At 35.5% G+C, this 17,439-nt stretch overlaps 1 protein-coding gene across 11 annotated transcripts in view; it reads left to right on the forward strand.

Moving 5' to 3' along the window:
• Window positions 1-17,439, forward strand: part of LOC125679205 (voltage-dependent L-type calcium channel subunit beta-1-like) — a 60,165-nt gene that overhangs the window by 22,340 nt on the left and 20,386 nt on the right. For 8 of the 11 annotated variants that reach the window (XM_048918227.2, XM_048918228.2, XM_056155268.1 and 5 more), the window contains exon 3: window positions 7,932-8,045. In XM_048918227.2, coding sequence (XP_048774184.2) covers window positions 7,932-8,045 — 114 coding nt within the window. Of the gene's footprint in view, window positions 1-3,597; window positions 4,074-7,320; window positions 7,788-7,931; window positions 8,046-17,439 lie in introns of those variants that run through there. The other 3 variants (XM_048918234.2, XM_048918229.2, XM_056155269.1) reach the window with 3 other exon arrangements.

Genomic DNA, 17,439 nt, shown 5'->3' on the forward strand with positions numbered 1-17,439 from the left:
TTAAGACGGGACGTATTATGGTATGGCGTTCATGTCCGTCCGTCTGTTAGCTTTTTCGTGTCCGACCCGTAACTTAAATACTACAAGGCCTAGAATCATCAAACTTTGTCTGTAGATACATCTTGGGTAGAAGGTGTGTCGCACATTAAAACCAGGTCACTGTGACTTTTCATTAAGAAGATATCCGTCTGTCCATCCGTCTGTTAGCTTTTTCGTGTCCGACCCGTAACTTAAATACTACAAGGCCTAGAATCATCAAACTTTGTCTGTAGATACATCTTGGGTAGAAGGTGTGTCGCACATTAAAACCAGGTCACTGTGACTTTTCATTAAGAAGATATGGCCATATATGGCAAAAACTTGTCCGGCTCTTAACTTGAAAACTATTAGACCTAGAATCACCAAAATTGGTCAACTAATGCATCTTAGGTAGAAGGTGTGTCGCATCCTACTTTAAGGTCACTGTGACATTTAATTAAGGTGATATAAAAAAAAAATGTTTTAATGGGTACAATCTATACTGTTAACAATATGTGACGGGCGTATCATGTGCCGTGGCGGTGCACTTTATTTTTAGCTCTTCTGAGCCAAAGGCTCAAAGAGCTAATCATATGGCCATATGTCTGGCGTGCGGTGTGCGTCAACTTTTTGGAAAAAGCTATATCTCAAGAACCCCTTTGCCAATTTTTGTCAAATTTGTCACAGGGTATCCTTGGCCCAAGGGCTTTCATTTTTACTAAAACTAGGGTTGTGACCCTTTAACAAGGGGAGATAATTAGGAAAATGCAAACAAAAGTAGTGGTTGCTAAAAAATCTTCTTCTCAAGAACCACTGAGCAAATTATCACCAAACTTATGCATAAGGATGAGGATAGGTTGTAGATAAAAAATTGTTCAAGGCATCATCCTGGGGCAAAGGGTGTGGTCTCAAGGTCACTTCAAAGTTGACCTTAAAATTTGTTTTGTTAAAACTTTGATATTTTGCTTAGTATAAGGACTAGAATCATCAAATTTTGTCAGTTGATGCATCTTAGGACCTAATATCATGTTGTCTCAAAAGTAGGTCATGGTGACCTACTTTTTGAATTTCGCAGGTTATTATTATTAAATGGATTTTGATGCATATCTTGGACGCTTTTGAGCCTATGATCATCAAAAGTTGTCAGTTGATGGATCATGGGACCTTGAACTGCGTCATATGAAAAGTATGTCACCATGACCTACTTTCTGAATTTTATGGCTAATCATTTATGAATACATTTTAAGTTGTTATTTGACATACCGAGAGGTTTAGAATCATCAAACCTTGTAAGTTGATGCGCCTAGAGGCCTCAAAACATATATATAAAAAAAGTAGGTCACAGTGACCTACTTTTTGAATTTTTCAGACATTCAAATTTCACATTTTCAAATTTAGATGCATATTTTGGACACTATGAAAGCTAAGAATCATCAAACTTTGTCAGTTGATGAATCTTGAGTCTTCATAGTTTGTTGACCAAAAAGTAGGTCACCGTGACCTACTTTTGGAATTTGATGGCTATATTTTAATATTTTCAGATACTATTTGACTTACAATTATCAAACTTTGTCAGTTAACGCATCTTGAGTCTTTGGAGTGTGTCACCCAAAAAGTAGGTCACTGTGGCCTTCTTTTGGAAATTGACGGCTATATTTGAATACTATTTGACTTGTCAGTTGATGCATCTTGAGTCTTCAGTTTGTCGACCAAAAGTAGGTCACCGTGACCTACTTTTGGACAGTTACATTTCAATTTTCAGGTACTATTTGACTTAACATCATCAAACTTTGTTAATTGATGAATCTTGGTTTGTGAGAATTTTTGCCTGTTCTACAATGTATCAGAAGAGCGATTCTAGGCCCATGGGCCTCTTGTTTTTTTTTTATTGTTTTGAGTTGTATTGTTAATTCATTTATATGAAAGCTAACAATATCATTACTTCACATATCTTCAGAGTAGTGGTAAAAAAAAAACATTCTTTCTGTTTAAAAATCAGGAAAGGGGAGGTTTGATGGGGATTCCTGAAATCAAAATCAGGAAAGGGATGTTTGATGGGGATTCCTCAAATTAAAATCAAGAAAGGAAGGTTTGATGGGGATTCCTCAAATAAAAATCAGGAAAGGGGAGGTTTGATGGGGATTCCTCAAATTAAAATCAGAAAGGGGGAGATTTGATGGGGATTCCTCAAATAAAAATCAGAAAAGGAGAAATTTGATGGGGATTCCTCAAATTAAATTCAGGAAAGGAAGGTTTGATGGGGATTCCTCAAATTAAAATCGGAAAGGGGGAAATTTGATAGGGATTCCTCAAATTAAAATCAGAAAAGGGGAAATTTGATGGGGATTCCTCAAATTAAATTCAGGAAAGGAAGGTTTGATGGGGATTCCTCAAATTAAAATTTAAAAAGGGGGAGATTTGATAGGGATTCCTCAAATTAAAATCAGAAAAGGGGAGTTTTGAAGTGGATTCCTCAAATTAAAATCAGAAAAGGGGAAATTTGATGGGGATTCCTCAAATTTAAATCAGAAAAGGGGAGATTTGATGGGAATTCCTCAAATTAAAATCAGAAAAGGGGATATTTGATGGGGATTCATCAAATTAAAATCAGGAAAGGAATGTTTGATGGGGATTCCTCAAATAAAAATCAGGAAAGGGGAGGTTTGATGGGGATTTCTCAAATCAAAATCAGGAAAGGGAGGTTTGATGGGGATTCCTCAAATTAAAATCAGAAAAGGAATGTTTGATGGGGATTGACCTCAAATAAAAATCAGGAAAGGGGAGGTTTGATGGGGATTTCTCAAATCAAAATCAGGAAAGGGAGGTAAATTGATGGGGATTCCTCAAATTAAAATCAGAAAAGGGGAGATTTGATGGGGATTCCTCAAATAAAAATCAGGAAAGGGGTTTTGATGGGGATTCCTCAAATTAAAATCAGAAAAGGGGACATTTGATGGGGATTCCTCAAATTAAAATCAGAAAAGGGGAGGTTTGATGGGGATTCCTAAAATTAAATTCACTTTTGACTTCATACACGGCTTGGTTGGATGGTGTTTCTATGATGTTACATTATGATTTCAAAACACAATGTATGCTATTTAAAAAAGACTGTCTGCACTGTACTATATAATAATTTTGATATTGTGAATCCTTCGCAGCAAAATAGATTAAGGTGGGAGTGGGCTTATAATAAATGCATCACTGAAGAGACATTATTTGTTGAAATGTGCATCTGGTGCATCAAAATTGGTACTGTATAAGTTTTACATCATCAGGTGCTGCACTTTGCAGTGATTTCATGTGGATCTTCCAAAATAGTCCTTCAACTGCTATTACGTGATTTTTTAAAAAGCATAATTGTAGAAATTGTAAGGTTAAAAATAAAAACAGTTTTAGATAATTAGTCTTTGGCTTGAGTATATACATGATTTAAAGGCCACTCTTAATTTGCTTTAGCTTATGCTGGGAACAGGTTTATATGTTTCAGGAAATTACAGGGACTAATTTTCCTTGTTTATCAACATGATTATGAATCATTCATATTCAGTGGAACTCTCCTTACTTGGAGGTAGCATTTTAGTTGGTGAAATATAGTATATTGATTTTCCATCACTGCTGAACACAGTCCTCCATATTCTATTGAAATTTGCATTTAAGCACAGATTCAGGAGCCATTTTGAAGGTTCCATTATTGCATTTCATAATAACAGTGTTTTGATAGAATTCAGAAATCTGCCTCATTTGGAATCCAGATTGTACTAATTGTATAAGTGAACGTCAATAAATGTGACAATGCCAGCTCGTTGTCTGTGTCATCAACTGATTTTCACAGGGACCTTTTACTCCCGCTTGAATGAGTTAGAGTGAACATGGAGATGACACAGATAAAGTAATATATATGTACTAATTTTCCAAATTTGCCAGAAGATGAGTGAATCTGGAGTGTTTATATTGGATGAACAGTGATTGTGTAAAAGGAGTTTATATCTAGCAGAGAGCATATCCTGATGGGTCGAATCAGAAAGCAGTACAATAGTGATGTAGATTCCTTGATGGTAATATTTTTTTATCAATGTCAACTATCTGTACAAAATCAATTGATATCCGTGAAAAATTATTTGTATAGGATTTAGAATTATTAACTCTGTACAAAATCAATTGATATCCGGGAAAAATTATTTGTATAGGATTTAGAATTGTTAACAATTAAGGGATAGACGTTAACTGTCAAATTCATTTGCCTTTTGGGCAAATTGATTCAAAATTTGATTTGTCCAAATTCAAATATTGATTGCCTCTAATTTAAAAACGATGATGCTTTGGCAATTGAACAACCATTAATGTCAATTGCTGTATAAACCTTATTTTTTCACCATGGTCCAGTAAGAGTTTGAAGTTTTGGCAGCATGTTCAGAATGTTTTTCTGTAATGGAGGTTATGAGTATAAACACTGAAAGAAGCCAGTCCAATCATCTCTCACCCCTCCCTCCTAAAGCCCCCCCCCCCCCTTTAATTTTTTTTTTAAAAAGACTGCTAATTGGATTATGATCATTTTAATATGAGAATTCCAACTGTGTTGAACTGGTGACAGCTATAGCTACCTAGACCTCATCTCCAGCACAATGAGGAAGGGGAACAAGGAACGGGGAATGGTGCAGTTAATGTTGAACTGGCTCATTCAAATTCAGAGTTCTCTCTGAAATATATCAAATTTGTGTGGGTTCATCATTATTTTTGGGAGGGTAGTAAAATTTGCTTGGATACTCATCCGGGGCTAGTGGATAGATGACTGATTGACAAAATGACAATTAGAATTTCCCAGTAAGAAAGCCCCAAGACCCCTGATATTCACATGCTCAAAATGACAGCACCTGTAAAACTTATTTACTTTTGGACCCGGTTGCACAATTGTTAGTTAACATTAACTGATAGTTAAGTTGCCTTTATCTATTTCATGTATATGTTGTTAACTAACATTAATGGTCATTTAACATTGATTAATATCTTTGTGCAAATGAGTCCTGATTATTTTAAACAAACAAATATTTACATTTACCTGTATAAGGTACAAGGAGTGAGTGTTTCAATGTCATTTTATTTCTTAATAAAAGCATTGACCTTTCAACTTCACATAACAATCTATATATAGTATATAACTATATATAGTATATAACAATCTATATAATACATAACAATTTATATACTGCAAAATATAGACATATAAAGGAATGAATTATTGTGTGTGATTTTCAGTAAAACAATATTCAGCATGAGGTATATGTCATCTTTGAATGCATGAAGTTTCGGAGTGTTCGAATTCTTGCCGAGTTCAATAAAACTGTTTCTAGTGTATTAATGATACAAGGCATGATATTTATTATTCTCCCAAACAGTATCAGCATCGTTTCCCTCTTATTGAAAATTTAAAGCTGTATGGTCCGAATTACAGTATTTTTTTCCATCTCGTAAAAACGCTATTAAATCATCGCACGTATGTAGTTATGAGGCTGTACGACATATCATAAATTATTTCACCTGTTTTAACCCAAACTATTTGATTTTAAATCGATGTTTACAAATAACCGCGTCACTCTGCCATTTCAAGTGACAGTCATGTGACCAGTTCAAAATTTCATATCATCGGTGGTCTTATCTGTGTAAAGCTGTGAATTTTGTTATAACAGTACCGTACCATAAGTTTAATAGAAATAAAAATATCAAATACCTCTTAGTAATTCGTTGTTTTACTCTCTTTCAGCCTTAAAACTAGACAGTTGCGTATGAGTTAATACATCATGTTGGGATTCCCCTGACGCGCGTGGGTCTATTTATAGACGTCTATTATGGGATGATTTATATATGTACCCACTATATTTACTTTCTAAATAATATTTGCACTGTTTTCTTTTACATGCAGATGTTTTCAAGCATGCAATTAAGGGAAAGTTAATAACTTTATAAAGTAATTAATCTGCTTTAAAGTAATTATGTACAAAAGTAATACATGAACATCGGGTCATACAGCTTTAATGTGGTATGCAACCAAGTGTCATTTATATGTACCATGATGTGGAACGTTGATATATTTTTGTGTACCATTGAGTTTTTACAGCAACAAACTTTAAAAGGAATGGGGAATCTGACTTAATATGTCTTTTGTATTATCATGTACCTTGTTTTAAAGGATTCCATGTTTTCTAATAAAGTAAAAATTTGTATATTGATATGGGCAGAAATTTTAGAATTGATTTTTGTATTGAATAGGCAGAGAAATGTATTGATTGATAGGTTGTCACTGTATAAGGAATGGTGCTTTTGGATTGTTTTTGTTTTTAGTTGGAGGGAGTGTTCAGTGGTCTCCAGAAAAAGCTGGATTTTGACACAAATGCCAGTCTGGTTTATAAGAAAGGTTGTTTACGTCTTCTCGTCTCATCCAAAAGTATGAAAGAAATCGTTACCTCCCTCTTTACTCCTGGCTGTCAGCCTATCCTAGCTTTACACTCTGCAGACAGGGAGTTTGCACTCTTGAATGAAATGCAGAAGCTCTCATAATTGATTGGAATGCACTCCATCATGAAATTATTTATAAACACTTTTTAACTTAAGAATATCTCGCACATATTTCTGTAAATTGAGTTAGATAATGATAATGCTACTTCAATTGGACAAGTTCAATCATCTGTGTTAACTACGTCCATAATTCTTCTGTGGGTTAGCAATATACAAATGAAACAGATGCAGTACAAAATGGAATGTAAATATTACAAGCCATGTGAATCATAATCAGAAATTATTAAAAATAATTTGCACATGTCTGTTAATAATGCTAGATATACTATTATAACGTGTCATTTTGGGGTTTCTGACATTGAATAGAAAACTTGGCAGTGTGTATTCATTAGAGTTGATATGAAGGAAGACTTGTCTTTTGATAGTAGAAATTTTTTCTTTCCTCCTCTTATAGCAGTGACACACATTTGTGAATTATTGATTCAAGCTGTTACACAAAGGAGCAGAATTATAAAATATTCATTGGAGTTAATCAAACTTAAATCAAACATTGAAGGTCCATCATGTAGTAGGAACTCGGAGAAGGTGTCTTATGCTTTTTGTAGGTTATCTTTCATGCAATAATTTTGTATTCTTTCTAAGGAAGGTCGGACAGATCTGTTTGTTGTTATGTAGGTATGATAGATTGCTCCTTTTTAGTATGTATTGATCTCGGAGAGTAGGGCAGTCACAGACGTATTGATTTTTCAGGCCATGATGCAGTGCCGCATGCACGTATTTGCTGCAAAGCATCCTCTGGTTCACTATACAGACATTTGTTGTTTTTCTGTCAGAAGCCATATTGATGGCTGGTCATGTGACATTCTTCTTTTATGATCTGTGGATAGAGTCGTAGTTTTGCAAATTTAGATGTTGAACACTAGTAGTTGAGGAATGTGGAAACTTTAGAGACAGAGTGCTGTGATGGGTAGTCGTACTAACTCCTGGTAACTTAGCTGTATCTCAGTTCTTACTCCAGGACCCTAGTATTAGATCTGCATGGATATTGATTTGTAGGTTACAGATTAACTCACAGAATGTGTGTCATATAGGAAGTCTAAAGCAGACTGTTCAAATATCAAGAAATCTGATTGGAATCACAGACTTCTATGTGCATGTGTGTTTCTTTAAGACCTGTTTGGTAGGGGATCATGGTGGCAGTCGGAAGTCAGTCACAGGAACAATATAATCTCTTACTTAGTTCATCCTCTATCTCCTTGGTAAGTTCATGGCAAAATGATTCCCGCATGTGATATTTGGAATCATGAATTGTTTGTGATTACCAGACAGTATCATCTGAATCAGTGGACTGTGTGTGTAAACAACTGCGTTGTCTAAAGGGCTTGAATATTTTATGTTTCTAGGAATCTGCAGACTCCATCAGCCAAACTACACCAGATGCTTCTGAAAATGAGGAACGGGGTGCACTGCAAGCAGAGACCAAAAGACTTGCCTTAGAACAGCTGCAGAAAGCAAAGGTAAAAGGAATTGATTTGTTTAGATAGAGATCTGTCATCAGCAATTGCAACCCAAACCCATACTGTATTGTACAGCACCAGCTGATGAAGAGCCTGTGTTAGTACTAACTCTTACGACTGAAACTCTCCCAGCATTTTTTTTCTACCCACTGGTACTGGTACCAGTACCCATTCAAATTGGGAAAAATAGCATCGAAATCGAACAAATTGGAAATTTTCTACCGATGTATTGGCAAATGATTGGGGGGAAAATCGACGGTTTTTGGCATTGGGAATGGTACTGTTCATCAATACCAGTTATATAAGGGGAACAACGCTGTCTCCTCGGATTAGTAAATCCTATTGGAGGAAGTGAACTCCAGGAAATCTTGTAAATAAATGCATTTTGATATTTATCAAACCCTACCACAAACATACTCTAGAGGTATAGCATTAATTGCCCTGTCTGTATGTTGTGCCCTGTCTGTCAGTAAGTTGTTTTATGTCCCTTTAGAGAATTTTTATACGCCCGTCTTTAAACGGGACGTATTATGGTACAGCGATGTCTGTACGTCCGTCCGTCCGTTGGGGGTTTTCTCTTTATAATTTCATTTCCCTTTCACATATCATGCTGAAACTTGCTGTGTAGCTTCTTTGTGGGTCACTCTAGATCATACTGCAATTTTGATCCATTTCGACCTTTTTTCCAGGAGTTTTGCCCCTTTATTTGGAAATAATTATTATATGCAGGGTACATGATTTGTCCGCCCTACTCCTCCCACAGTTTTCAAGTGAGAGCCTTCTTATTTTGTGGAGTGTTTGTATGGGTATTGAAGATGTACATGTGGGATGGATTTTGATTTTCTACAATTTTTGAGAAAATTACAGGTTGAATTTAGTCTATTTGGAAATTAATATTCTATGGAGGGTACATAATTTGTCTGCCCAACTCCTCCCACAGTTTTCAAGTGAGGACCATCTTATTTTGTGGAGTGTTTGTATGGGTATTGAAGATGTGCATCTGGGGAAGGATTTTGGTTTTTTTCCATTTTTGAAAAAATTTCAGGTTGTTGTACTTGGTCCATTTTGAGGAAATCTCTATTTTTAAGCTAAGACCCTTTGTTCATATGAAAGTTTGTCACAGCCTCATGATGGCTGATACTACCTGAAGCAAAGTGATACAAATTAAAGCACAAGAAAAACACCCTATGTAAGCATTTCACGGGCATATTATGTACCGTTTGCGGTACTCTTGTTAACTCATATTGATAGTCTTAGCAAAAAACTTTTGAGTCCTGGCTTATCGGGCCTCTATCTTGACCGTTTAGTAGACCGAAAAGAAATTCGCTAGTTCTTGGAATGAAAAACTAAAGAAATACTTTTTTCAGTTTTGAAAAGAACTTTGAAGAGAGAGTCCTAGAGTACATTATTGTAGTCGATAAACCACTTATAGGGTTGACAGAAGACACAGGCCAAATGGTCTTGAACATGTAATAATTTTACAAGCCCAAATCCAGTTTTACTGATCTTGATCTTCAGGCCAGTGGCTCATTTCAAAGACTATTGATTTAAAGACGTCACCTGCTGTGCATGAATTGCCATGAAATTCTACTTATGCATGGTGCTTAAACGACACTGGACCTCTGTTTTCAAGTAATATCCGAAAATTCTGTGACTTTCACTTGCAATGTTGGGTGCTTGGCAATGAAACTGTCACTGCCTATGTTAAATGTCTAACGTTTGACACGGTGCTGGAGAAGAAACAGTTACTATCTATGTTATCGCAATTCACCTTTGAATTAGAACGCTTTGGCCGATATAGTATTGCATTGTGTGACGACACAATTGAATCTGTTTGTAATACAATTGCGAAATGCAACAGAAACTCTTATTGGTCCATATGTATAAGTCAGCCCAAATTCCCTTATACGGGAGTAGTCAGCATTTGAAAACATGACGGCCAGATGCTAGATGGAAAAAAACTTCAAAGGAAGAAAGAGAAAAAGTTTTATTCTTGTGTTGTTGTCTCATAAATTTAATATAAAAAAATTCCTAACATATTTTCCTACTATACTTGTGTCCAAACATACCTTCAAATATTTATTAAAGCCCCATACGACCCAAAAACTCGATCACAGCTTTTGATGATTTCGTTCGTAGACGTAGCCATGTTAGGTAGCCAGTCAATTCGAATCCCGGTTCATTTCCATATTGTCACAATAGCGTCTAGATGTGTACTAATTCCCCACAAATACTTTAGCTAAATTGTTTAAATAATATACCACCCCAGTCCTATTAAATGATAATTATTCAAAAAGCTAAACTCACGGCAGTGCGGCTTTCAGTCATGAGCGGCCGCACCGGCCGATCTCCATCTAATGGGCTTATGTAGCATTTTCGTTCATCTAGAGCTTATTTTACCTAATTACAAAAACTGATACAAAAATGTTTTAATTTCTATTAATTATTCGTGTTGATAATAAATGAAGAGCAAATACATAACTTACAACCGATTTTATGAATAGATACCAATAGCAAGAGTTCGAATTGACCGGCTACCTAACATGGCTACGTCAACAAACGAAATCATTTGAAGCTGCGAGTTTTCGAGTGGTGTGTGACTTTAATGAATATTTGAAGGTATGTTGGACGTATAGTAGGAAAATATGTTAAGATTTTTTTATATTGAGTTTATGAGACAGCAACACAAGAATACACCGATTTCAGGCCTCAACCGTCCGCAGCTTTTTGTGACCCGTAAATCGAAGGCTTTTATAAGACGTGGATCTTTTCAGAGAGCTATGTACAATTCTCCAGCTACACTGAATCCGCTCGAGAAAGTGGGCGGGCTGTAATCGGCCAATGAAAACTCTTGTTGTATTACATCAAACATGTCATTCAAATTGTTCAATCGTCTCATTCAATTGTGTCGTCACACAACGCAATACTATATCGGGTAAAGCGTTCTAATTCAAAGGTGAATTGCGATAAACGTCTTGGGTTTGATGTGGCATCAGGATTGAGAATGAAACCCAGGGTTAGAGCTTAATTGGTATCAATACTGTAATGGAAAGTTTTGCCAATCGACAAAATGCAACAAGCTATACCCCGCTTGACATTTCAATTACTCAATGAATTCTTCAAAAGGACGATTTTCAATAAAGTTTATATCAACTTAGCATTACTTTAGTTGAGTCGTTTAGTTTACAACATTTATTTTAGATATTTGAGTGCTAGAATAGAAGTGATAATTCTTCAGGTGTTCTTAATCTATTAGTGTCACCTACCCTTGGTAAAATTTGACGTATCTCTTGACTGCAAAGCAAGTGCCCTCTGTCTATCCATCTTGCTGTCTGTAATTGTGTTCAGGCCTTAACTTTTAATGCATGTACTTGACGCAAAGAACGACTTAGAATGTGGCATGACCCTAGATAAACATTTGAACAAGGGCAATGTCATTAGGAGAAAAACGTAAGACTTTTTAAAGTCTATGATTGATTGCGTCTTGTTTAAGGTCTCACTTTAGAATCTTTCATTATATGGAGACGTCACCAATGCCGGTGAAAGGCTGCAAAATTTAGTCCTATGCTCGGCTCTTATGGCCATTTAGCAGGGAGGGATTTTTATCATGCCACACCTGCTGTGACACGGGACCTCCGTTTTTGTGGTCTCATCCGAAGGATCACCCCATTTAGTCGCCTCTTACGACAAGCAAGGGGTACTGAGGATCTATTCTAACCCAGATCCCCATGGGATTTCCGTCTATGTAAATAGCTTTGAGGGGTACTGAGGATCTATTCTAACCCAGATCCCCATGGGATTTTCGTCTATGTAAATAGCTTTGTTGTAAATAGCTTTGTATGAAATCCATTGATACTAGGTTATCATTATCATATTGACCTAAGTTGGTTATCACATATAGGTTTATCATGATCTTGACCCAAAGGCATTAATCAATCAAGGTAATTTCGGCCAGGGAGGGGGGGGGGGGTAATTTCGCCACCTTTGAATTTCATATTTAAATAAAAAACCAAAATAACATTTTTTATTGTTATTTCATACAACATTACCTTTCAAAGATTTAATGTATGAAATAAAAATCCTACATTGCTTGTTTTTATTTCTAAACATATGTTTGATATATAAGCAATAATTATAGTATGTATCATAGGCAGGGAGAGTGTCAATTTTGAATGACAAACCCAAAAGTGATCAAAATGACTGGTATTGACTCTATATAGAGAACTTTGTACCGGCCACATCTTTGTAACAATGAATTTCGTTAATTGTAAAGGATCAGTTTTAGCTTGATGAAATGAAATGTGTCCCAATTGTAGACAATAACCAGGAACATTAGCTTCTGTTGCTTAACACTGAACATCACTCCATTGCTGAGGAGAGTATAATTTATCACCACTCAGATATTTTGTTAGTTATATTGATTTTGAGCTTAACATTAGACAACTCATTTTTTGGCTGACCCTTGAAGTTGAAAGGATGCATATGACTTAAGTTTATGTGATCAAGGTCACAAAAATGATTTTCTGAATTGTATATTGAAAACAGAGAAGTATGAGGCAATCATACTTGATGCATAGGTTACTTGTGACCTGTGTATGTCATCATCTTAGGGCAAGGTCGTTTGGACAATGTCAAGGCCACAGGGAAAAATTCTTGCCATCACCCTGTAACATAGAACCATTACATTCTCAAAATGTGGTACTTAAATCATTGTGTGACTGGATCCACCTCTTATCAACATTTATTAAGGTCAAGGTCTTAGAAATAAATAAATAAATTAGAAATAAAGCTATTACAAAAGCTTTTATGAAAATGACACTGAAATGTTTATGATGAGCCTTGTGGGAGTATTAGCCGTGTCATAACGACAAGGATGAAAGTTTTGTTCATCTAGGAATTTGCTTATAGAAGCAATTTATTGACTCTACAAATCAACAGTGAGGAAGCTTTTGCCAATTTTGTATTTGACAATGAGAGATGATTTATGACAAATAGGTAAATTTATCTGTCTGTGTATTGATTCTGTCACAGTCATCATAGTAACAGGAGATTTCCTCCCCCACCTGTCTTCATAAACATGCAATATTCAATCCACAGATTCAAGTCCATTGGGGACACTCTATTGATCCAAATTGAACACGTTTATTTTGGTAGAATCTATTTATGGCTACAATTACATGGTTTGCTGTGGGATATTTTGAGACTTAAGTTAATTTGCTATGGTTTCAAACTCCTACAACATCTGAATGTTTTCCATATAAATCATATTTGTATATTTAGACGTAGACTATTCATGAATATTCTGAGAACTTGGGGGAAGAGAGTTAAAATGCTTTCATACTGAGGAAAAAACTAGATGACAGAAGGGTAACTTGCCATTTACAGGAATAGTGTTTTAGGTTGCATCGAATGATAATGTGCTAAGATATATATATATATTTTTTTGTGGAAAAAGAGAATGATTAAATGTTAATATATTTAGACTCCTGTTTGTTACGGAATATGGATAATATATCTATACAGATGTTGAATATAGAAAGCATGTGCTGGGGTGAAATTGAAGAGTAAGAAAGATACATGTATGTGCCAGTATGGATTTCATCGTTTTATGTATATAAACATGTAATATATGATATCAGTACTCAGTTGTTTTTTTATTTTAAAAGATGTGTAGACTTTAGTTATATAAGTAATGAATTTCATATTTGAAGTACATGAGGGCATGATCTGCAATCAATGCTTTATGCCAGCAAAATTCAACAAATAAAATCATTTGAAGCTGCAAGTTTTTGGGTTGCATGGGACTGTAATGAAGGTTGTTTGGACACAAGTATAAGGGGGAAATATGTTGAGAATTTTTTTTTATCAAGTTTTTGAGGTGGTAATGCAAGAAAACAATGATATAAGGACGCAGTCGTGCACATTTTTTTTCTGTACCGTAAATCGAGGATTTTTATAAGAGGTGGATCTGTAGCTCTCAAGTCAGTTCCAATATTTCCCCAGAGCTATAGCTCTGCAGCTAGATGAAAAACTAACAAAAATGCATATGCAAACCAAAAGTAATCTGTATTTACATGCAGGGCTCAACACTAACTTTAAGAAGAACAAGACCAGTCGGACCAGTAACTTAAGATTGTACTACACCTGACCCTATCACTAGACCTGACCTCAACATCACTAGAGCCCTGGATAACTGAAACAGAATATATTATGACAAAATAAGAATTCTCAAAATTGATCAAAGAATGATCTTAAAATATTTGGTGGACAAACACTAATAATATTTCTGGCGGTCCCTGTGAAAAAATGTCTCCAAGAATTGCAAATCCAATGGTTTTCAAGGACTTGAATAAATAGGGATTAAGAATGCAGTGCAGTACTCCTGCTTTTCATCACTTGTGTGAAACAAATTTTTTTCACAAATAGGGTTAAATGATCAGATTGACAATTCTTAAATTTAGGCTGTGTAGATTCAGAAGATACAAATTTACATTTCCTTCTTTTTGACAAGCTAAAAAAGAAAATTGTCGAATTTTTACATGTCAGGTGACTGCATGCTGGAACATTAATATTAGGTATCATAACTTGTAGTACATTTGTATTAAATCAGTAACAAAGTCACAATACATTATCTCCCTTTGTGTAGAGGTGGCTTGGTTAGTGGGCACAAACTCACCAACATCTGTTTCCTATTCTTAGACTGTAATATATACCCATCAGAATAGATGAAGATGACATGCTAGTCTCAGGTTTTTTCCATTGGGTAATTTTCACCAAAGAATCCTCTACCCTTGGTAAAATTTGACAAATTCTCTTACTAGTGGTGAAAGTTAAGTATATATGATACAGGATATCAGTACGAGAGAGAGAGAAATTAAAATTTTGCAAAGATTATAATATTGCTGAAATAAATCATAAGATTTCCCCCTGGATCAGTGGATGTTTATAAGATTTCCCCCTGGATCAGTGCATGTTTATAAGATTTCCCCCTGGATCAGTGCATGTTTATAAGATTTCCCCCTTGGATCAGTGCATGTTTATAAGATTTTCCCCCTGGATCAGTGCATGTTTATAAGATTTTCACCCTGGATCAGTGCATGTTTATAAGATTTCCCCCTGGATCAGTGCATGTTTATAAGATTTCCCCCCTGGATCAGTGGATGTTTATAAGATTTCCCCCTGGATCAGTGCATGTTTATAAGATTTCCCCCCTGGATCAGTGGATGTTTATAAGATTTCCCCCTGGATCAGTGCATGTTTATAAGATTTCCCCCTGGATCAGTGCATGTTTATAAGATTTCCCCCTGGATCAGTGCATGTTTATAAGATTTCCCCCTGGATCAGTGGATGTTTATATATAATGCCACATTTTACTTAGTTCTATAGGCCAATCCGAAAACATGAGTTATCTTTCCTTGATCCGGAACGTAGTGCCCTTGCGTAACAGTAGTTTAAGACTTCCGGGTAGTATATTCGAGAAGCGTCATTATCAACAGTGCAGAAGACCGCAAAGATATTGCTGTATAATTTTACAGTAATCATGCCAACAAATATGTTAACGTTAATAAAAAATCCCAATGCATAAGTTTACTTCATACACGTGAAAATAACCAACTTTGCATGTAAAAATAATAGAAAATTAATTTTGTAAGTAGAGGAGGACCCCCCCCCCCCCCCCCCCCTCCCCGATAGAATTTTCTATCATTAAAGTGATGTAATTTCCTACGGCGGGCCTGTCATGAGACGCAGTTAGATTATTCTAACTACCCTTCCCCCTCCCACTTTCCAGGATTTCACGTGTTTTATGACTGAAATTAGTATATATTATATATTGCATACATTTCATCAGGATCTTTAGCCCGTGTTTCAATAGTCAGATTTATAATAAAATATCAGAAGTTACTTGTTCAATATCAATGTAGTACATTCAGCGATAACAGTTCTACCACGATGAACGTCTAGGTATGTCGGACTGACACCTCTGGATTTTGAAAATGTCCATCTCTTTGATTGGCGAGTAAAATTTATCCCAGCCTGTATTTGTAAGTGAGAGTCCACTGACAGATTTCCAGCTGACTACTCACAAATTTTATACAGTTTCAAATACAAGTATAACCATAAAGAAATTCATCGTCACAAACCATCTTTATACTGACATTTACACATACAATTGTTTTGAAAATAAAATAACTTATAATTGAACGCCCTGAATTTATAGTCGACTAGAGTGTGTACCTGTAAATACAGCCATTTGGGGTAAAATATTTGGAGTTTTACTCAAATTATTTTGTAAATTTGTGGCGAAAAGGGGGATCTAAATCTGTCATTGCAATTTCTGTTATGACACGATACGTGCCTATATATAATCACTTACATTTCAAGGGGGCTAAAACGAATAAAAGAGGGAAGATACAGAGACGTCAAAAGCATTCTATTGGGGGTTAAACTTACCTTCCCCCAGAAAGTACATTTGAGAATATACCCCCCCCCCCCCCCCCCCCCCCCCCCCCCCCGGATCACACAGGTCTATGAAAAATAATTTATATCAATCGAGCAATATTGAATAAAATTAATAAATTTTTTAATTTAATTACCTATTTTTCTGCATTTTAAACATATCAGTTGATATTTTAAAACAATTCCAGTCTCATGCTGCAGTGTACAAATTATATGATTTGCACACAGAATGAACACGTCCAGGTACTTTGGAGAAAGTTACCCAAACATTACGATCTGGTTTATTTTTGAAAGAATCGATTGGTAGTGGTGGAATAATTTTAGCGCTGATAAAACAATGAGAGCGTTGATTTCCTAATTTAATTGATTTTTTTTTTTGGAGAGGGGGGGGGGCATGTTATGCAAGATCTTTGCACGTGTCGATCCTCGTAAAAACTCGAGCTTTGAGTTGATGAGATACCATCATCTCTTGAGAATCAGAAGTTCTGTTCTGATTTCATACAAAATAATTATGTCAGTCTTTATTGGAGACATATGTAAACAAATGAATGTCTGCGTGATTTCCAATTCAGTTTTTAACCCCCCCCCCCCCCCCCAACCCCCGAAAAATCACAGCCGACTCGATCAAGAAATTAGTTTTTGTTTCCATTAACATTTTCTTACTCTCTCGTACAAATGATTTCAACTGTTTACGATTTTGAACAACACCCATACTAATATAACTCTAATATATGCGCAGCCTGAGTGTGTTACTACCCGGAAGTTGTCATATTCACACTAAATGTAAGAACACAAAGAGAGATAACTCACGTTTTCGGAAAGGCCTATAGGTCTGCAGTTGCCGTTTAAATTTAGTGGAAATTTGTAAAAATGTACTACAGTAAAATATTGATAAATATCATTATCAATTTTACTATACTTAATATTTTGTTTTAGG

Source organism: Ostrea edulis, chromosome 2 (genome assembly GCF_947568905.1).
Source record: "Ostrea edulis chromosome 2, xbOstEdul1.1, whole genome shotgun sequence".
Classification (NCBI taxonomy): Eukaryota; Metazoa; Mollusca; class Bivalvia; order Ostreida; family Ostreidae; genus Ostrea; species Ostrea edulis.